At 38.7% G+C, this 22976-nt stretch overlaps 1 protein-coding gene across 1 annotated transcript in view; it reads left to right on the forward strand.

Annotated features, from left to right (window-relative positions):
- arhgef11 (Rho guanine nucleotide exchange factor (GEF) 11) overlaps nt 1-22553 on the forward strand; it is a 40532-nt gene extending 17979 nt beyond the window's left edge. Inside the window, 25 exon segments of the mRNA XM_036562135.1 lie at nt 2220-2243; nt 2712-2841; nt 4502-4598; nt 4811-4840; nt 5035-5161; nt 5417-5510; nt 5512-5621; nt 6246-6293; nt 6418-6566; nt 6787-6927; nt 7987-8063; nt 8636-8761; nt 9359-9476; nt 10599-10777; nt 12091-12166; nt 12683-12865; nt 13122-13203; nt 13305-13382; nt 13504-13547; nt 14261-14431; nt 14533-14763; nt 16652-16726; nt 18260-18579; nt 18822-18954; nt 19646-22553. Coding sequence (XP_036418028.1) covers nt 2220-2243; nt 2712-2841; nt 4502-4598; nt 4811-4840; nt 5035-5161; nt 5417-5510; nt 5512-5621; nt 6246-6293; nt 6418-6566; nt 6787-6927; nt 7987-8063; nt 8636-8761; nt 9359-9476; nt 10599-10777; nt 12091-12166; nt 12683-12865; nt 13122-13203; nt 13305-13382; nt 13504-13547; nt 14261-14431; nt 14533-14763; nt 16652-16726; nt 18260-18579; nt 18822-18954; nt 19646-19704 — 2902 coding nt within the window. The 3' untranslated portion in view covers nt 19705-22553.
- The last annotated feature ends 423 nt before the right edge of the window (nt 22554-22976 follow it).

A 22976-nucleotide genomic window follows, 5' to 3' on the forward strand; every position in this document is an offset into this window, starting at 1 on the left:
TAATAACATTTGCTTTAGCTTCCTAACTAGCTGTTACACCCATTGGCGCACAAACTTACCATTCAGTTTTATATTCTGGTGCGCTTCTTGGTCATATAGTAGTTCTTGGTGACGTTATCCTCACCTCTGACGCTGCATTTACACTGCGCTGACGTATCGATATATGTACACGTTATACGATATATGCATTCATGGACGCAAACTTGGACAGATAAGGATTTAGTTTGTTGATTACCACTTGCTGTCAACAATAGTCATTTCAGTTTGTCAACTGGAACATAATGGTGAAATTATTCAAATGTTTTAAAAATAGCGATATGCTTAACCAATCAGCAACAAACAGGCTGGTTCATTCTCAGCACTGCAGTAACACTGATGGTGGTGGTGGTTGTGTGCTAATGTGTGTTGTGCTGGTACAAGTGGATCAGACATAGCAGTGCTGCTGGAGTCCACTCACTTTCCACTCTATTAGACACTCCTACCTTTTCAGTCCACCTTGTAGACATAAAAACAGAGAAGGTAGCTCATCTGCAGCTGCACAGTTTGTGTTGGTGATCCTCTAGCCCTTCATCAGTGGTCAGAGGACGCTGCCCACAGGAGGCTGTTGGCTGGATGTTTTTGGTTGGTGGACTATTCTCAGTCCAGCAGTGACACTGAGGTGTTTAAAAACTCCAGCAGCTCTGCTGTGTCTGATCCACTCAGACCAGCGCAACACACAGCACTGCAGTAACACTGTTACTGCAGTGCTGAGAACGATCCACCACCCAAATAGTACCTGCTATGTGAGGGTCCATGGGGGTCCTGACCACTGAAGAACAGGGTAAAAGGGGGCTAACAAAGTATGCAGAGAAACAGATGGACTACAGTCTGTAACTGTAGAACTACAAAGTGCACCTATATAGTAAGTGGAGCTGATAAAATGGACAATGAGCGTAGAAACAAGGAGGTGGTCATAATGTTATGCCTGATCAGTGTATAGACAACCGTACATACATATATGTAAACAATGTCTAGTGTTTGCTTCAGGACCAAAAACAGGTGTTGCTTTGAAAAAAGAAACATTTATTCAAAACCCCTGCCAAGCTGGTCCGCCCTGATGTCATCTGATCTAGATCAGACTTTATTTCATTAGGCACTGTTTAGCTACTGCAATGATAGCCTCTCATTGTAACAACAGCTTATTTTAACACTTTATTGAAGACCTTATTCTGGCTGTTGTACATAGTCAGTAAATATAGCTGCCCTCTGTGTAGCAGACTGGGGTTTAATTGCCCATCTGGTCAAGCACACCATGCTACACCAATAATAGTCCTTGGGCTAGACTCCAAGTGCTACATTCGCCTGCCTCTATAATATGAGTAAATAGTACATCGCTCTGGAAAACAGCATCTTCCACATGCATCAATGTGAATGTTCTTATATTAGCTGACTTTAACGGAACAGCATCTGTGGTGTCAGCAGCAGGGCCAACCTGGTCACCACGCCATCACATTGGCTACGGCAGTGGTTCCAGTTCAGATTCTGACAAAATCTGACTTGATGTTTTTGTTAGTTACGTATCCTACCAAATAGGTTTGTTAAAAGGCCACTCAAGTCAAAGGCTTGGTGTTTTTAGGGACCCCATGTGAAACGTTGCAGCCAAGATCACAGGTCAGTAGGCAGTGTCATCCCCTGCTGTTTAATTAATCACTTGTATCTGAGCTAATATTGGTAGCTGTTGCATTGTTGGGTCCTGTTACTGAAGGGAGAAAATCATCTAATCATCTTAGAGGTCCAAGAAAGGAACAAAGGCCTCAACTGCCTGAGCAAAATGGCATTATTTCTAGTCGTGAATCTGGGGTAACCTTCTCTGCCATCAGCCCCAAAAGCAGAGTGAGTGTTTGCAATGGTAACAGGTCAGATGATATAATGGCATTATTAAAGTGGAGTCTGCTCTATGAAGTTACAAAGGTCATTTGTAGTCGCTGTCCCGACACACCTCAGCATGGAGACCACATCACATGACATCTCCCATACACACAAACACGGTCACTTACCTAGAGCACAGTCACACACAGAGTGCTGGGTCACATGATGACACGAGTTTAACCGAGGATGTAGTCGAAAAAAGCGAATGTAAAGTATGGGTAAGGCCTTTCTGTTGAATTTTCTGATTGTGTGCATATGTTGCGTGAATGGTGTCAGTAAAAGAGGTACGTTTTTGTATCCTTTATTTACAGATCAAAGCACGAAGAGGAGAAAAGGTAGGAAGGAATACTTAATAAATATCTATCTACTCCATGATTTTGTGTGCTGAGGCCAGCAGGCTGCTGTTGGTATATTCAAATTGAATTAGTAGGGTTCAGTGTTTCCTGCAAGTCTGAAACAAACCTGGGGAGCATCATGGGGGTTATTTGCACGTGTGGATGTCTGAACTTGTCATAACATTTGTTTACTTATTCAGGGGTTCGTATAAGGCATCAAATAAATTAATATTAAACCTCCAATGTTTCTAAAAGTTAGGAAATTACCGCATTGTTTATTCCTAAAACAATTAAGATATTTTGTCTTTGGAATTGCAGCGAAATGGAAATTGTATATTGCAGAAATGGGACGAAGTATACTTTGGTGGCTTGTTTTTTTGCTATTGTTGTTATTACTCTCTTTTTTTATTTATTTTATTTTATTTATCTTTTAATGTCTGTCTCTGGTGTTTGCTCACACCTCTCCAGTTCCCCATTAGCGTCCACTGTTCTCCTGTACCTGCGGCACTCGGGCATCAAGCTGCGAGACTCAAAGGTTTTCCCAGGCTTGACCACAGAGAAGGAGAAGTGGCTTGCTTTCTTCCCCAAAACCAAGAAGGTACACTTACTTTCTCCCTCATTCCCTCCCACACCTCTTTCACATTTGTGAGTGTTACTTTCATTTTTACAGCACCTGCATGTAGTAATGCAAGGTCAAAGTGGGTCGTCTTTATTAAATGTGAGAGTGATATGTTCACCTTTCAAGTCCACATGATGAGAGAGGAAGTAGTGTTTTTACTCCTGGACGCTTGTAGCTGACGTATAATATAAATGCTAGAAATTGTAGTTTGGGACAGGTAATGAGAGTAAGCGCAAAATATCATTATAGAACACTGATCTGTTTTTTTGGTGGGGGGGGGTGTAACTAAACTACTAAACTAAAAGAGTTACCAGTATATTCATTTACACCTCTAGTCTTGACTCCATCTCTGGAAAAGGGAGTTTTAGAGGGTAGTAGTTAACATCCAGATTGTTAAGCACATTTAGATAAATCTTTCTACTTTTGTTTTAGTTTTGCAGGAGGGACTATTGTTTGGAGTAACTTCTTAAAGGGGAATTCCACCGATTTCTCAAAATCTTGCATAATTAAATCATTAAGGTGTAAAACAAAGTCATTTAATAGTGGTTTGATGTGGAATACAGCATGTCTAAAGTGTCTAAAAGCTACCTCACAGAAGTTATTACATAAAATTGTTACAAACATGCTGCCCCCTCGCCACTGCCCCATTAACCACTATTTTACCATCATCGACATTGTCATACTCATATATAATAAGACACTTTTATGTTCACGTGTTTGTCATTTTGGGCAGTACCTTAAATGGCTGTGTTTGGGTTGTAGACCTCTGGTTCCTATCACCACCACTGTAAAGAAATCAGGAAAGAGTCTACATTGAACACTTACACGCCCAAGCACTTTGAATGAATTTTACATCTCTACAATTACCAAAGCAGAAATTTAGAAAAATCTGTGTTCATTTCTAAAATCCTCTGTGTCTGCTCATGTTGTAATTCCTCACTCTCATAACTACATAAAATACATAGTAATGTATAGAGGTTGCTGAGTAATTCGTAGCTGTTATTGAATAGTATGTCTAAAGGCTATGTATTGACATTATAATTACATTAAGTATCTGATAATAATGATATAATAATGTTTATTTATATAGCACCTTTCATACATTAAAAATGCATCTCAAAGTTCTTCACAATACAAAGTAAAATCAGCAGAGGAGGAAAAGAAAAATATATCACAATCAAAAATAAATAAATACATAGCAGAAAATGGAAATATTAATAAATACAATTAAAAAGCACAAGATAAAAGTATAAATGAAAAGAAAAAAGACAATAAAAATGCAACTAACGAACATAAAAGTAATAGTAATATTCCAGTAAAAACAAAGAAAACAAGAAAAAAACTAGTTAAATGATGAAGTAAAGAAATACGTTTTTAACTGTTTTTGTATCTGGTTACTAGTATTTGTTTTTTAAATTTTTTTGTAATTCTAGTTGCAATGTGTAGTGTTTGTTTCCACTGTTTTGCTAATCGTTGAGCAGATTCTGTCCTTCAGTCTGGGGCTCCCTCTCCTTCCTGTCTGAGGTTTTATTTTTTTGGTTGTTTGTTTTTTCTCTGCCTAATTTTTGCTTTCCTTAGTGTCCCTTTTTTTTTTTGTTTGTTTTTTAGATTCTAAATTTTGTTGTTTATCTCTTTGCAGCAGCTGAGTGGCATGAAGAAGGAGAAAGATGGAGAGGATAAGAAGAGAAATCCAATCTTGAAGTACATCGGCAAACCCCGGAGCTCATCCCAGTCCAGTAAATGCACACCCACACACACAAACCAACACAAGCACACTCCTATATCACTCAGCACATGGTGTTTTTTATTTTTTATTTTTTTGTTAACCTTTCCCCTCTATATTGTCATCTGTTTGAACTGTCTTGATTTTTCTCATTTTGGTTGTCATCTTTGTTGGCACTGGTATTTCATTAGTTTTGTTTCCCGTTGTCCCTGTTTGTTTTTCCAGCGTTCCATGTCCCGTTATCCCCTACAGAAGGTACACCCCTTTCCGTACATTCCCATCATTCCCATTAGACAGTTTTTGTTCCTGTTTATTTATTTAGTCACATTCACATTTGTAGTGCACAAATTACTTATTTACTCAATTGCCTTTTCTTCCTTTTGCTTTACTCTCCCACTCTCTTTATCTCTTTGTTTCTCCTCCTCCCTCTCTGTTTCTTTTTCTTCTAGTTCGTCCAGGCAACGTGAAGAACATAATTCAGCAATTTGAGAACCATACAGATTCTATTGGGGAAGACGGAGAGAGCGAGGGACAGAGACTCTCCACTGGCAGCCTTGGGGACGACAGCATGGACAGGTGTGTGTTTGTTTTGCTTCTTTTGGCCTTGTGTATGCATGTCTGTATATATGTGTATACATGTGTAATATTTTAAGATATCTTAATTTATCCGTTGATACATGTTTATATAAAATTCAGTCTGTGACCAAATTAATATTACAGTTTATGAGCTAACAAACTAAATCCTGTTTTAGGGGATGCAGAATTGTTTATGTTTTTGATTGTGCAGTTTATGAGTCCATTAATGGCATTTATTCTCTCTCTGTCTCTTAGTCCTACAGTGTCTGTGCGTTTGGCCCGTAGTGAGTCTCTGAAGGCTCAGGGAGAGGGGCGTCGCCGTGGTGGCGGAACAGGTTTAGAGACTGTCCCCTCGCTCGCGCAGTGATGTGGACATGGACGACTGCGATGAGCGGGAGGGCCCAGGGCTACGGCCGTTACATCACAGCGCCTCGTCCTCAGCATCTAGCAGCTCCGGCCGGTGAGACGCGCTTTCGCACACGTCACACACAGGCGCTCACATGCACAATAATAAAGCCCTCACTTTAACTTAAACAATATCCTCACAGTGCCCAAACTGAGCTCACATGCTGTGTTTAGTAGGGGTGTGTACATTTCAGAAATCAGTTTGCTACAGTACAGAGCTGTTGCAATATGATACATTTTTCAATAAAGCAAAAGTAAGGAATGCCTGAGTATAGACTTTATGTTCATATGTTACTGTTAATGGTGGCACTGTGCACATGGCAAACGCATATGCATATTTTCAGGTTTGATACAGTTTTCAGTTCTGAGCTAAAGATTCTGTTTGTATTTCAATATTTTGAATGTTAAGTGTCTTGATTCTACAGAGTTCTAGACTACCCAGTTTGGTTTGGCTCAGATAAATCAAAGTTCTCCAGTGGATCTTTTTCAACTCCTGCCATGCCACCATCTAACAAACTAAGCCCCAAAAAGCACAACCCAGGAATTTATAATTGATTTAGAAAAGGCTCATTTGCAAGGCTAACACAAGCCCCTCCCCCAATCTGCTCACTTTACTCTGGTAGGCTGCATATGGATACAGATAGTTTTGAAACAGTTTCTCACTTTTTTTTCCTTTCAGGTCACTGGAGAATCCCACACCACCTTACACGCCTCGCTCCAGACGCAGGTCTGATACTGAAACAAGTGCACTTTTGGTTACTTGGGTGTGTTTGTAAATTAGCAACTCTGTTTTGATCCATGTTTGTCTGTCTCTCCCTGCTTTCTCTCAATCTCTCTTTCTCTGTCTCTAGGAGTGTGGATACACCATTCGCGCTGTTGCCAGACGCTCCTGCTTTAGAAGAGGACGTGGTTGATTTTCAAAATTGGCAGGAAACAGTCGAGCCACACACATTGACTTTACTCAGCCCTCGAGAGATTGAGCGACAAGCTGTCATCTATGGTAAAAATACAGATACTGCTGTAAAAGAAAAATAACGTGTTTGATATGTCATGTTATTTAGTGACTTTTAAAATGAGTAATTAAACAGTCTCTACCCAATGTATATTATTTCCTGGGATTTACCTATGCTGGTTTCTGAAAACCTGAAACTGCAGGTTATGTAGAGTCTTTTGAAAATGGCAGGCGTGATGTTAAGACCTAAATCATCTTCTCCCCACAGAGTTATTCACAACGGAAGCATCTCATTTGAGGACTCTCAGGGTTCTAGATCAAGTGTTCTTCCAGAAGATGAGAAATGTTCTAACATCAGAGGAACTTTGCTGCATCTTTCCCAATCTGCCTCAGGTCTACAACCTCCATGGTCAGTTTTTGGTTGCGTATGTTTATATGTCTAAGACAAATTGATCAGTGTGCCCTGATGCAACAGTGTTAATTAACAGCATTGCCTTCTTAATACTTACTTCATATTTCCTTGAAATGATGGAAGAAGTTGGTACAAAACTGACTGATATAAATAACTCATGTTAGACTTCAGCAATCTTGCAACACCTTGAGTTCCACAGGAACGTATGATCAGCAGAAAAAAGTGTTACGGAAACCAATGTCAGTTTAATTGTGATGGCTCCATGGCATGACCCCTGTTCACCCTTGGTCATTTAAGCCATCTCAAGTGTCAGGATCATATCTGGATAAGGCCAAGCCACATAAAAATTCAAGTGTAAATGCACCCAAGATGCATTTAAAATAGATATAAATCCAGTCACTCAAACCACTACGGGAGGTGGTCTGAGATGCATTTGAGCCACATGTTATAGTAGTGTAAGCACATCTGTCTCTCCAAAACACATTTGACAACCAAAACTCCTCCCAGCACAACTGACACTCCACCCCATGCAGTACATTACTGGGCATGTGATCCGTGTCTGTGAGGAAGATGCATATGGTTGGGGATTGGACTAAACTAAATGCTTAACAGCAATATGGACAGATGCTGTTGTGCAAAACAAACTGCAGACAAAGAGGCTGAATGGATAAATACTTGGTAATTGGTTGCCGTGTAATGAGAGGATTTGCATATTCTGTCCTGCACAGCAGTCGGATTTTAGTCCTGTTAACCAGAGATGCATTTGATTGCCATTTGTAAATGCATGTGGCTAAAGTCTTGTCAGTACAATCCAGATACTGGTCACATCAAAAGGTCTCATTGCACAGTGGTGGTCCTGTTAATCCAAGCAATATATTGTTGTATTTTTGGAAAACGAGATAAATGTAAGCTGAGGAATTTTCAAACTTGAGTGTAATGATTATAAAAACTGGTTGTAGCTTATTGAACTTCATGTTGTTTTCATTTGGAAAAACAAAGTTTGTATGAAACATTGTTTATAAACTTATACTTTCCAATGTTGTATTTGCATTGCAGCGAACCTGTGTGAGTCGATGAAGAAGCTGAGGGAATCTCCTATAGTCCAAGGCATTGGAGAAATCATGCTAGCTAGAGTGAGTAATGTTTCTCCCTTTGCATCTTTCACTCCCTTCTTTCAATTCAGTGCATGCGGTTTAGACATTGCTTTACCTGATATGTATTTTTTGTAGGGCTGAATAAATAATTGTTGTTGAAGGGGTGTTCGACTGTTTTGTTCTGAATTTCTATGTAATCAAATAGTTAAGTTGTAAACTAAGTCATTCAGATTGGTTTGATGTGAAATACTCTATTGTAGAGAAGCTTACCAAGCTTACCACATGTCTAGATTTCTGGTTCCTAGACATCTTAAGGATGTTTACATTTATGATGTAGGGATACATTCGGGTTGTTGCGAGGCAAAATAGTCCTCAAATTGCATTTTAGTTTTCCCACTATTTTACCATTATCAGCATTACTTATAGAACTTCTTGGTTCCTATCACCACCATTGTAAAGTAATTTAAGTCGTTAAATTTCTATACAACTAACTATTTATAGCAAAACACTCTGAATGACATCTCAGCCTTTGAATTGTGCAGATTATATTCAACATTTGGCAAAATTTCCCTTTAATAGTGTTTTTTCCTCTGTGTTTGGTCTTGTGTTAGTTTGAGGATGCCGCAGGAGAGGAGTTCCAAGAGCAGGTGGCTCATATGTGCAGCCAGCAGAGTCAGGCACTGGAGCTCATTAAGAACAAACAACGCAAAGACCCACGCTTTGCTCACCTTATACAGGTAATTCAGTGGCTATTAACTGCTTTAATGAGGTTTTTTAGAACACTAAAATCCATACACAGGTTTGATTGGATCCTTATATTAATGTGTTTGATCAGTTTATTTAATTTATTACCTTCATATATGACCTGTACAGCGAGAAGTCAGTATACACACCTGTGGCAAGAAAAAAAAATGTTTTTTACTGTAGTTTCTGAGACATACGTTCTACTATTCTACATTCTACTATTCTACATTCTACTACAGAGTCCAGATTTAAACCCTGTAGGTAATATTTGGTCTCACATTAAACACTAGCCAGCTTGGGAATGTTTCTCAACTGCCACTAATGCTGAGTGGAACAGTGTTAACTCTTCTTTCTGTAAAAGGCTGTCTGCAGGTTTACTCACTAGACTTTGACATTTAAAGAAATCAAAGTGATAAGCTATCCCAAACGAAGCTACTTCATCTATTAGTTTAATTCTTGCTAATTTATTGACTGATGATCTGTTGTTAAGACCTTTAAAAGCTTAACATTTTGCCTTTTGCTTTTTTTTAATGTCCTCAATTTATTTGAGCAAGACATTTGAATGAGTTCTTTTGATTTTCTGTTGTTAGGAGTGCGAGGCCAGTCCCCACTGCAGACGGCTCCAGTTGAAAGACCTGCTAGTGTCTGAGATGCAGAGACTCACCAAATACCCCCTGCTGCTGGATAACATCATTAAATACACAGAAGGTACACATAAAACACACATACATACACTGTTGCCATTACTACATGCACAAAAGCTAAAGAAAAATAATGTGCTATAGTGCTGTGGAAATGTCCGGGGTCACCCTTCATTTCAGTTCAAAACAACTATTAAGTACAAGCTGTTCACTTTTCAGGAGATATTTCTGATAAGGTTAGATACAAGACAATCCACTTGTATGCGAAAAAGGCAAAGTTAAAAGGAAAGGAGTGAAAACAGTTTTCAAAACTGATTAAAGGAAAATGAATGGGACTCTTAACAGCCGTGCAAGACTTGATAGACCACCAACACTGTCCTCATCAGATAAACAGTACCTAAAGCTTTCATCTTTGAGAGAGAGGAGAAAATCAAGCTCCACTTTTACTTCAGATGTGAAAAAAATCCACAAGCATTTACGCCCATCCTCCCACTGCCAGAAGACAACTCAATGCTATGAGCCTAAAAGGATGTGCAGCTATGAAGAAACCATTTCTAAGAAAAAGAAACGTTGCAAATCAAACAAAGAAGCTGCTGATGTTTTCAGAACAATGAACTGACCACCCCAGAGTCCAGACCTCAACATCACTGAATGTGTTTGAGAGTAATTGGATCACGAGAAGCAGAAAATGCAACCAATTTTTAAGAATGAACTTTAAAAAACTAAAAGCACAGCATTAATAAAGGCAGAGAGTGGACACAAAATATCGTAGGACTGGATATTATATTCAGTTGTTGAGGTGTCTGTGTAATTTTCTGTTAAATATATGCTTTTCCTGACACTGAAAAACGAAAACTTGTACTTGTAATGGCTAATTTGGACATTAAATAAATGAAGGGTGGTCTGACTTTTGCTCAGTACATGAGGGGAAAATTCCATACCCATAAATCTACCCGCTGGATACTAATTATCACTCAAACAGGTGATAAAGCATGAGTGAGTCACACTTAGCTCAAAATAGCTTGCTCTGCTAAATGTCATCAGATACTTTGGGCAATCACATAGACACAATGTGTACACTAAAACATATGATCCTCTATAGCTTTTCTCTGCTGGTACAACATTTTGCCAGGCACTGTAGTTAAATACACATACATCAAGAATAACTGTAGCGTGTTCTCTCATACAGCCGGCTCCCCAGACCTGCAGCCACTGCATAGGGCACAAGTGTGTTGCCGTGGCATACTGCAGACCGTCAACGAGGTTGTCAGGGAGACAGAGCATCGGCAACGGCTCAGCCAATATCAGCGCAGGCTGGACTTGTCGCCTCTGGAGAGACTGGCCAATCCTGTTGCAGCACAGTTCAAGGTACCACTTTATTTCTTGCCTGCCATCTGTCTTCCACATGGTGTCTTCTGTTTTACAGCACCAACATGAAATATTAATTATTCAGTCCCAGTTCTCACACAGTTCTCGGGTGTGCATGCATTTGCACCCTCAGTTCAGAGTTACTCTGTTGCCAAAACATTTTAAAGAGCCTGTATTTAATATCAGTCTATTATTCAGTTAGTAATGATAATTTAAGATTGTTCTGCTATAGGAGTGGTTATTGACCCTGATCCTGGAGATCTAGTTCGAACCACAACATGCCACACCAGCTCCAGCTAATTATCATCTTCAGAAGCTCTTGATGGATCAGAGCGTTACGCTTTGTTTACTTTAGTCAAAGCACAGTGACGGACATAAATATATACTCATTTGCATGTTGGTGTTTCAAGGGCGATTCCTGCAAAATCTATTTGAAATTTAGTTTTGCCAAGTCAATATTGAAGCAGTTAAGACTTTTTATTTTGAATAATCAGAAAGTTAAAGACTTGTGCGTCATTGAACTAATATTTTCTAAGTGCGGATAAGATTAAACCCAGTTTCAGATGTGGGGAGCGGAGGTTGTTGATTATGACTTTTGGTCAACATCAGCCATTTCAGTACATTAACATTGAAACAAATATTTTTCCCCTCATATTTTGAAAACAGTTGGGTTTATAAATGAGCTTTTGCCACAGTCCTTTATGTCACTATATCATATGTAAGTGTGTGTGTATGTGTATATATATATATATATATATATATATATATATATATATATATATATATATATATATATATATATATATATATACACACTATAGCTTAAAGCCTTTTTTCCTTTTTTTCTAAAGCACGCAAAGACCAGTCTCTCTTTGAGTCTGCGGTAGTCTGGGTTATCTGTGAAAGCTTTAAAATATTTGTGTATTTGGATGCATTAACATATTTACCTCCTCCTCATCTCTGGAGTGTTTGACTGCTTGTATCTAAATATGCCTGCCTACCTGCACACATAGTGTGCACATATAAATAGTAAGTTCAAGATGCTTTTTTTAAAGAAGTAGAAAATACAAGCCTGTGTTATTACTGATAATATATTATCGTGCTGTCTGTTTACTTTACCTCATTCTGTGTTGTTGTTCTACATATCAGCCAGTCAATAGAGCATTGTGCCCTTCTCTTACCACTGTTTTTAGTTACACTGTAACTGTTTCAGTGAGTTTAGCAAAGGTTGTACCAACACATTTGAAGTCTCTCTCTCTCTCTCTCTCCCTCTCTCTCCTTGTCTCTCTTTTCCTCCCTCTCCCTCTCTCTAGAATCTGGACTTGACCACTAAGAGAATGATCCATGAAGGTCCCCTGACATGGAAAGTCAGTAAAGACAAAGCTATAGGTAAGACATCAAAGTAGACAGTGTATTGCCCATGTTGGGCAGAATACCCTCCCAGTTAATACAATATTGTCAAGGTACATGAAATCCTTTCAGAAGTCTATTTCAGAAATCCATGTGCTTTTGGCTTCTTACGTGTGTGTGTGTTTGTGTGTGTGTATATATGTATGTGTGTATATATATTGGACACATGTCACTGTAACTCCATTTCATCGCAGATGAGTGGCAGCCTGCGCCTCTTGTGCTCCAAACAAGAGCAGTGAATGAGAGCTTTCCAGTTCACTTGCCACATCACTTCCATTTGTTTTATTAATAAAAGATATTGGAAGTTAATTCATTGTAAATCATTACAAATACTTAGCTTTAAAAGTGTGTGTGTATATATATATATATATATATATATATAAAAGTGTGTATATATATATATATATATATATATATATATATATATATATATATATATATATATATATGCTCTCAGATGATTTTTCTTATGCAAGACATGCTTGTGTATTACAGAGATTCAGGCTCTGCTGCTCTCCGACCTGTTGGTGCTCCTCCAGAAGGCTCCAGATGACCGTTTCATTCTGCGCTGTCCATCACGTTCCCTAGGCGGCGTTGGGGGCGGAAACACGGACCTCAAAGCCCCATTCTGCCCTGTGGTCCGCCTGGACTCCTCCCTTGTTAGATCCGTGGCTACAGGTGTGTGTGCAAAAGGTTCTGAAGTTTTTTTTTTTTCCCCCCCCTGTAGCACTGAATGTAATTTGTTTTGGGATAGTTGTGATGATGTTGTTGTTGTTGTTGTTGTTGTTGTTTTTTTTTTCCCTTTTAACAAATTTGCTTACGAATGTTCAAAAATGCATTTTCACAGACCTGAGAAATGTAATCAATGTACAATTGTCTCAGAGCAAGTCCTTGTTTATTTGATTGGTTGTCTGCTACTTTTCGTGTCCTCTAGATAACAAGGCCCTGTATGTGATCAGTACCTCGGAGAGACAGATATACGAACTGGTGGCTGGGACTTCCTCTGAGAAAAACACGTGAGTGCATTTTTACTACCTTTTCACTGATTTACCAAGTAGCTGCTGCAGTGGCTTTAGGGAAACCTGGAACTGAACACTGAATACCACTGTTTTCACAGCTGGAAAGACCTTTTAGAAAAGACAATCTCATTGGCCTCTGGAGGCACGGGGGCCACCAAACAAGGATCGCCAGCTCCGTAAGTGCTCCAGTGTTTTGGACTCTTTTAAACAATGATATCCTCTTGTGCTTTTCGAAGAAGACTGAATTTCAGCAGCATGCTTACAGTTATTGATTGAACCCTATTTCTCCTCTTCTAGGTCTGCTGTTCTGCCATACCATGGTAACCATGTTAATCAATTAGGTAAGCCCTAGTGATAGGATGTCAAACTCATTTCCTGGCAGGTCACAGTTTCACAAAGATTAGTGTTTTTCTTCTTATAACACTCTGACTGAATCTCAGATGGCTCCCTACTCCCTACACATTGCACTGTATAGATAACAAATTTATAGCTTTTACAGTCAAGTAGTATAGCTAATGTCCAGTAAGGTAAATGTAGTCTGTAGTGGAATTCTGTAGGGTTATTTAAAGGCCACTGTACACTGGACATGCCACGTAACAGAGTACAAAAAGCAGCTACACCACATATAATGTGATCAACATTACACACATCAAGCTCAAGTTCTTTTTGCACTCATACAGATTTAGTGGACTAAAGCTTTTAACATCATTCATTGAATTAATCACATTTGGTATGTGCTAACTCTTCATAGCTCACTGTTTTTAGGCTAAAAGGTGTGAAGTTAAAAAGAAGACAAAGCTATTAATGTTGGCTGAAGTCAGCATTTTTCTTAAAGATTTTAGACTGACTCCCTTTCTCAGTGTACATTTCGAACAGTATGCCACCTACCATCAATGTCTGTGGTCTTGTTCTGGGTTTAATTTTTGCAGTAATAGCAAAATGCAGAGTGTCATGCTGTGGCACAAAGAGAAATTCAGCAGTTGCCAAACTTGAATATAAAGTCAAGGAACTTGCTCTTTTGCTAACTTTTCTTAATTAATTTCTCCTTCTGTAGATGGTTCATTAATGGAAGAGTCTGGCTCTATGGAGAGGGATTCACAGAGTGATGATGAAAGTGTTCTTACGCCCACGACCCCAACTGACCAATCAGGAGTCTTCCTTCATACCGATGGGCATGGCTACTTGGGAGAGCGAGCTGAAATTGCTGAGGCTGCTCTTCGAGACGGTTAGAGATTACTGTATTATGTTTGTTTAACTAGATTTGTATTCTTTTGAACTTCTGTTCTGAAGTTCACTTTTCTTCTCTGTTCCTATGTTTTCTCCCAGTGGAGACACTCAGGCAGCTGATCTTCAGAGACCTTGATGATGGGTGGAGCCAGGATTCAGATGACACACCTACAAACGAGACAGCCAATGAAAGGAGTCCATTCACAGATCAAGCAGGGCCGGAGGTGTCTGAGCCTATCTTCAGAGAAAGCCCCAACCAGCTGGTGGAAGATCAAGTAGATACACCACCACCGGAGGTGGTGCAACCAACTGTGCAGGTTGTGAGGAAAGGTGAGCACTTAACAAGTGCCTTTCAATGATCAATTTACTTACATTCATCCATAACTTTTTCTTGATCGTGATAGAACTTTAGATAACACTTTATTGATCCCTGGTGGGAAATTGCTGTGATGCATCTGCATGAAATATTGACTCCAAAATAAGTAAAAAAGAAAATAAAAAGTAAAAGAAATTAAATAGTAATAAAGTTAGATATAAACATGTAAACAAATATATGCCAATGTGCAGTTGTATCTTACAGATATACCCTGTACAAGAGAGAGATACATAATAATAATGTGTTTTATTTATATGTCTGTATGTACATGTATTAAAACTACTTGTATGCACAGGTATATGACACCTCTGGGTGTGCAAATGTGTAAACAGTCAGTTACCCTCCACATAGAGTGTAGTTCGGCCTACCCTGATGTCAGACCAAGCATTTACACACTGATTGTACTGTGGGTGTAAGATAGATGTACAGAACTAATGTATTGCAAAGGCATTACCAGTACAAACACACAACCCTAGGTCTGGTTCCAATAGCATTTTATGGGCTTTTAACACCCTGTAATGTTTCAGAGTACTCTCATACTCATGCTTGCCACAGTTTGAGAACAGTGTTCCTCAATGAGCAGTTGCAAGGATTTTAGGTAATTTACCATCTGTGGTTCATAATATTAAGAGCTTTAGGGAGTCTGGAGAATTGCCTAAAGGGCAAAGCTGAAAGCCACAACTCAATGCCTGTGACCTTCGATCCCTCAGACAGCCATGCATTAAAAACCGGCATGTTGCTATGATGGATATCACCACATGGACTCTTTCAAGGGAATACTTTGATAAACTGTTGTCATTAAATGTTGTTTGTCGCTGCATTCACAAATGAAAGTTGCAACTGTACTATACACAATAGAAGTCATATGTCAACAACATCCAGAAACGCCGCTGACTTCTCTGGGCTTGAGCTCATCTGAAATGGACTGATGTGTATATACATGTGAAATGTGTATTGTGGTCTGACCAGACCACCTTTTAAATTGTTTATGGAAATAATTGATGTTTTCTCTAGAGCAAATAAGAAAAAGACTGTCCAGATTGATACCAGCATAAAGTTCAAAAGCCAGGGTCTGTCATGGTATGGGAATGTATTAGTGCCCATAGCGTGCATATCTTGAACATCTGTGACAGCACTCCTAATGCTGAAAGATACATATACACATTTTAGAGCAACATATGTTGTCTTCTGTACGTCTTTTTTGGGGACGTTCATGTTTGTTTCAACATAACAGCACCAAATCACATTCTGCTCATGTTACAACAGTGTTGCTGTGTATGTGCCTGCCTGCACATTGAGAATGTGTGACACAATGTAACTGTGCTGTTAAAAGCATAGGTGATGTAACCTTGGAACTGGAGCTTAGTCAATTTGAATTTTAAACTGCATATGTGAAGCCCAACAAAGCTTAAATAAATATCACTGCAGTGTATACAAAATGTTAACTTCATATGTTTTTGCTCTTTCTTTCTGTCTCCTTCACTCTCCTCTCCCCCTCCCTCTGCATGTGCTCAGAGCTTTCTGTAATTAAGCTGTGATTTTAATCCACTTTTCCCCGTCTTTCCCCACTGCTTTTCTGCAACACACACACACGTGCACACACACATTGTCACACGCACTTTTTCACTCACATGAACTTTCCTGCATTACGTGATGTCTGCCTCCTATTGTGTGCACAACCACTTTAACACACGCACTGTTGGTGCCACACACTAATTCTACCACAAATTCTCTATATCACTGTATTTATATTTGCCTTTCACACACACATGTGCCTACGAATACATGCACACACAAACACACACATACACACACTCTCTCCAACCTGTCTTTCGTGCGCAGCTGTGGGTGCGGGCTCTTCTTCTATTCCTGATGACATCACTGATGTCAACCCCAACCAATCTTCCGAGTCAAAAGGTGGGAACAATATGCCTGATTATACCTCATCATGCCCAACAGAGTTTCAGTCTTTCTGGAGAGAAATTGTATTGATGGGTGAAATGATGCTCCTGTAAATTCATCAATAGCAAAGCATATAATACAGTCTAGTACCAAGCAAGGATGCACAGTGATATCGGATTCGTATTGGCATCGGCAGATACTAGCTCAAAAAAAAAGAAAAAAGTGTATGTATGTTTGTATGTTTATATGTATGTGTGTGTGTGTGTGTGTGTGTGTGTGTGTGTGTGTATATATATATATATATATATATATATATATATATATATATATATATACACACACACACACACACACACACACACACACACACACACACACACACACACATATGTACATAGGCATTAGACAGATGATATATATTTTGTGTGATGATATATATTTTTATGTAAGTTGGACTTTTTAAAATCTAGGTGTGTCTGAAAATAACACACATACTAAAATGACAGAGTGAAGGGAATGTACCCTGGTCTACAGCGGCTGTGTGACACCATTTCTTTCCACTTGAGACAATTCTGCAGTTCTGTTGGGTGATCCTTACAGTACATTCTCTTTCTACCTCTTTCTTTGTCTCTCATATATTTTTTGTTTCCTTCAGCCACTTTCCATATAATTGATATATCATGCTCATAGTTATTCTTGCAGATATGAAAGAACAGTCCATTCTGAGCATATTACTCTGAACATATTTTGAGCTAAAAAAAAGTACTTTTTCAAAAGGAAGAAATAAGCCTGTGCTTAAAGATAATGATTTTAAAAAAATCTTTAATTTTTTTTTGACATTTCATGCAAACCATAGCAATGAACTAGTATTTTCACATGCAAACCTAACTGAACTTTTACACATGTGATCTCTTACATTAATATCACATTGATTGTATTCAGCATAACTGAGAAATAGAAATGCGGCTGTTGAGCTGCACTGAAAGCGCCTGGTGCACATCAAGAAGTTTGTGGTACTTCTGCAGTTCCATTGCTTATTAATGGATTAATTGCAGGTTCGTGTCCTAAGTTATAGATGTCAGTGTAGTATCGTTTTATTTTGTTTAACAATGAATAAGCTTCAAAACACTATAAAACACACTATTACTGTGTTTTCTCGTTTCCACTGTTAGGAGCCGTGACAAAATTACTGGATGAAAAAGTGCTTTATTTTTGTTGTTGTTATAGTTCCATGTTATTGCTGTACATGTAAAAGAACCTTTTAGGAGAGAGAAAAATGAAATGTAAATCAAATGTAAGTCCCAAAGTCGATGTCAAAATCCAGTTCACCCAATTTTTGTGGTTATTTGCGACACAGTTACCAGAATAAGAGGACTGTTACCGGCACAGGCCTAACTGGAAGAATCTTTTGATAAAAAAACACTATGATGATTACATACCTATTACATTCCATATACTGAGTATATTTACCTTGTTTAGTACAGATTCTTGGGTTTGCATGGTATTGTGCTTTTTGTTTTACATTTGTGTGGCTGTTTCTGTTTCTAGGGAACATGTTCTACTTAGTGATGCCCAAAGACCAGATGGGTGCTCTTACAGAAGAGAGCAGCACAGATGAGGTCAAAGAGCTGAGCGCTCCAGAGGCTGCCAGTCAATCACAGGAAGTGACATCATTGTCTTCAGAGCAAGAGGATGAAGAGCAGGAGACGCCTTGCCGGTCACCGAATGACGAATCACATCCAGAGACACTGAGTCATGAGACAGGGCTCAGCCAATCACGGGCCTGCAGACAGCGACATGTGATAAAGAACGTGGATGAGATTTTTCAAACAATTAAGGAGATGATGGACAAGTTACACCAGCTTCGGGTAACCACAGATGTAGTAAACACACATGCTGTAGATTTGTCTGAATGGACTTTAAAGGAATAGTCTAATAATTTTCCTTTACATTTTGGTGATTATAAAGTAAGATATGGCACAAAAAACCCATAGGCTTCCACAGCTGGAGCTGGGTTCCCGAAATTTTCTTGTACAGCTGCAAGTATAGAACGGTGCCAAAATGTCGTTCCCTCAGGTTCTTATTCATTTTGCTTGTTTCTGTCTGACAGGTGATTGAAGCAGACTATTACAGACTGCTGAGGACCACAAGAAAGTCCACTGTCAGTCAAGGCTTAGATGACCTCATCCACAGGACTCCCTCTATCAACAGAACGCCATCCATGGACAGAGGGACAGGTGATGGTGAGTAGGTCTAAGGTCAACAAATTTATTATTAATCATTCTAAAGATTTTTAAAAGCTGATGCTGAAACTTTTAAAGAATTATTAATGTTCAACAGAAGTGACTCAGTTGGCATCTACACTCTTTGGAAACACTGTTTTCAGTAATATAAAAAATGTTGCAGATGCATGAATAAAATTAAAATCATAATAATATTTTATATACCTATCAATTCATAGGGAACTCTAGATGATTCCATAATAATTGAGAAAGTTAAACAGCATAGATAGAGAATGAACTCACAATAAAATTAATATCCAGAATGCCTCATATTTGAAATGCTGCTCAAATAGCTATTTGTAGTAATTTCATGACAAATTACTACACCTAGATAATTACACTTATAATAATAAGTGTAATAATTACACTGCTCTTTATTTGGTAAGGTTTTTTTTAACATGTCATCACTTCAGTTTACATTTTGGTGTCTAGTTTACAACATTTAAAATGGCACTGTATAAGTTATGTTTTTCCAAACTTTTGAAAGGTAGTGTATATATTTCAGCTTTCATGTATATCATCTTGCTGTTCTCTCTCTCTCTCCTCTCTCTCCTCTCTCTCTCTCTCTCTCTCTCTCTCTCTCTCTCTCTCTCTCTCTCTCTCTCTAACTCTCTCTCTGACTCTCTCTCTGACTCTCTCTCTGACTCTCTAGGCATAGAAGGAGGCCCAGCAGAACCAGTTCACCCTGAGATCCATTCTACAGGATTTTGACATTACACTAGACACACTGAAGGACTTAAACAGTGCACACTCACACAAACACCCATGCTAAGGGACTGGCCTTCCTGCCATCTCTTACATTCTGTGTAGCCCCTTCGTAGAATCCCAGCATGCCTTGCTCCTGGGAAGAGAACCCAGGAAAAATTGTGTGTCGTTTGTGTTGTCTCCAACCAGGAAATGAGAGACAGGACAGACGAATCTTCAGCACACGTACGGATAAGAGAAGGGAAGAAAAGAGCAGGGGAAAAAATGAACTGGAAGAATGAAGGTGGAAAATGAGAGGTATAAATTCAGAAGAGACGAAGTGTAAGGTTCTGAAATGTTTTAAAGAAAACAAATGAAGTTAAAGTTGGAACACAGAAAGTGATGTTAAAGCGTGTTAAAATAATTATTAAGGAATGATAAAAGGAAAAAGAAATGGGACTAAAATGATAGATTGAAAAGGTTCAGCTGAGGAAATGACTCTGCCCTTTGAAGGAACCCCCCAGCACTTTACCCACTGTATATCAATACTCCTTGCTTTCACCTCATCAGTGATGAACTGGGAACCCAACTGGTGCCACTTTGGTTCAGGAGCCAAGATGGCGGTCTCCACCACCGGTCGCCTTACAGTGTGAGTGGATGGATGACGTCTGAAAAAGAAATTCAGGTTCTTTTGCACTGGGACCCCTGCAAGAGACATGGGCCCCAAGTAAGGATGATGCATTAGTATCATAAGTTTATGTTGTAGCTATTATTTCATAAATAAACACTATGCGAGGAAAAGGGGAAAAGAGGGATGAAGGACTAGCTAAGTTTCTGATGGGTTTTCTTTATGCGTTCTGTGGAAGTGAAACCAGTTCGGCTCTGTCTCTTTACGCACAATGGTTAAGGCAGGGGTCACTGGGGTTGCCCTAGCAATGCTTCATGGCAACACTACTGCACTGCTCACTACTGTATTGCTGTATGGTTCAGCCCTGTTCCAGACTGACTCCTGTGAACATCGAGAGAGAAAAAAGGAACCTATTTATGAAATGTGTTGTCTAATATCATGTCCTATTACCTGTGATGAGACACGTTCTGTGTGGTGTAAATACTGTGAAGTTTGTCCCTCACCTCTTTGCCATTGCTCAGTGATGCCGCTGCAGGCGTTTAAGACACATGAAGGGATTTGTACTTCGATCTGTAAAGATGTTGGGAGTGGCTCCTTTATACTGGTTTTAGATCAGTTTTACTGTTTTCGTTCAGCCTCTCCATGTGCTGCGTCTTTAGCATATGGTCGGTTACCACAGACAGCAGTTTTTCTGTAGTTAGAAAAGAACAGAAATAGGTATATGATAATATAATAGGAGCTTATGGGAAGGTTTTTCAGCATCTTGCCATTGGCATCTATTATGTGACTTTCAAGTCCACATTTTAAGCTCTTTGAAAATACAACATAAGGGAAATGCATCATCATTTTCTGTGGAAATCGACCACCTGCTACCAATTTAGCAGATTCGGTGGGGAAATTCTGAAGGATTCCTTTAAAGGGGATTTTTTCTAAATGTCTGCATAATTCAAGTGTTAATATGTAAGTCAGATTTCTTTTAAGTGGCGATAGGAACCAGGAGTTTCAATGTCTACAGCACAAATATTTATTTTGAGATTTTAGAGACAGATTTAACTCACTATCCAAAACCACCATTGAACCTACACATCTGAGTTTTTTATAAAATGTTAATAATAGTAAAATAGAGGTAAATTAAAAAAAAAAAAATTGGGACTATTTTGCCTAACAACGCCCTACATGTACCCCCTTCACTATAGGAAATATGTTTTTGGCAGACTGTCTCAAAACTATCATAAAACAATGTCTCAGAAATCAGTCATTGCATTCATAACCATTTTATGTCATGTCTTTCGGAGCTTTTAGAGACATTAAACGCATCAGACGTCTGGTTCCTATCACCACCACTGTGAACAAGTTTCCGTAATGGAGCATTTCATGTCAAATCACTCTGCAGGACTTCTAAACTCTTTAATTATGTAGAAGTTTTGAAAACACAATGAATTTCCCCTTTAATGGCTGACGTTAAGGTTCAAGCAGATGGAGCTGGTTTAAGATCAGCGTGAAAAGATCAGCTTCTACTCGGAGCATCTGAACAGTCTAACGCTAGATTAGGAGAGCATATTTCACTAGTATTTAACTTATAAACCCCAACAAAGGGAGAAGGAAGAATGGACCTCCACTGTACAAGTCCGTACGGTTCTCCAGTCCGTGTGGAACTGCTGAGAGTTCCTGCTCTGACTGGATTTTTGGTTGAACGTTTGTATGTAACTACTGTGTAACTCAGGTGGAGAAATGTAGACCCTATTTCTCTCTTTAGCTTTAATCTCTACACCCTTTTCCATCTTCCTACCTTTTTTCAGTCCTGTTCTCTACTCTTTAGTTTCACTCTTTCACTGTTGTCTTCTTTCCCACCATCTTTCCATCTCCACACTTGTTTATACTTTTTCTAAAAAACTACAAATGCACAATGAAAGATAGCAAAACTGAGAGAAACCGGAGCTCGTGCAAACTACTGTCTGCATATACATCTTTATCTTTTTTTATTATTATTGTTATTATTATTGTTATTATTCTCAATCTTGTTCACTCATGTAATATAGACATGGCACCCTTGTTTTATATGTTCATTTTATGTAAAGCTCTAGTTACTTCTTTGATTTTATTTTTGTAGATATGGGAAAAAAATGTGTAAATTATTTTCTCTCCCTCTTTTTAAAATGCCAAGATTGTTAGCTGCACAGAAGGAAATTGTAAACTCATGTTAAAGACTCATTTGTTTTGTGACATTAAAAAAAGAACTGTTTAAAGATCCCTGTGTTGCAGTGATCACTGCCTTAAATCCCTGTGGCACTGACCTTTCAGATAATTCCATGATTTCTAATCAATTGTCTCGACCTCTTGCAGCTGATTAACCACAACACAGTTTAGCTAGTCATGTATAATAAACAATATTTGGAGTACATATTCAGAATGCAGAAATGAAGTAGAAGAATTTGAAGGTGGGTGGAGAAGCCCCTGGAGGTCTTCCCTCCTGACCACATGATGGGGCCAAATCTGATGACACATTTACTGAATGGCTGTTCTCCAATTAATTCAGAAATTTCACATGAATCACTGCATTCCTGGGATTTAATTCCCCAAAATCTCTGTGGCGTCAGTTTTTTGTCATTGGATAATAGTAATCTGAGCATTTATATTAAGTTGTACAAAAAAGTTATTTATATTTTAAATG

The sequence above is a fragment of the Colossoma macropomum genome, unplaced genomic scaffold (assembly GCF_904425465.1).
Source record: "Colossoma macropomum unplaced genomic scaffold, Colossoma_macropomum, whole genome shotgun sequence".
Taxonomy (NCBI): Eukaryota; Metazoa; Chordata; class Actinopteri; order Characiformes; family Serrasalmidae; genus Colossoma; species Colossoma macropomum.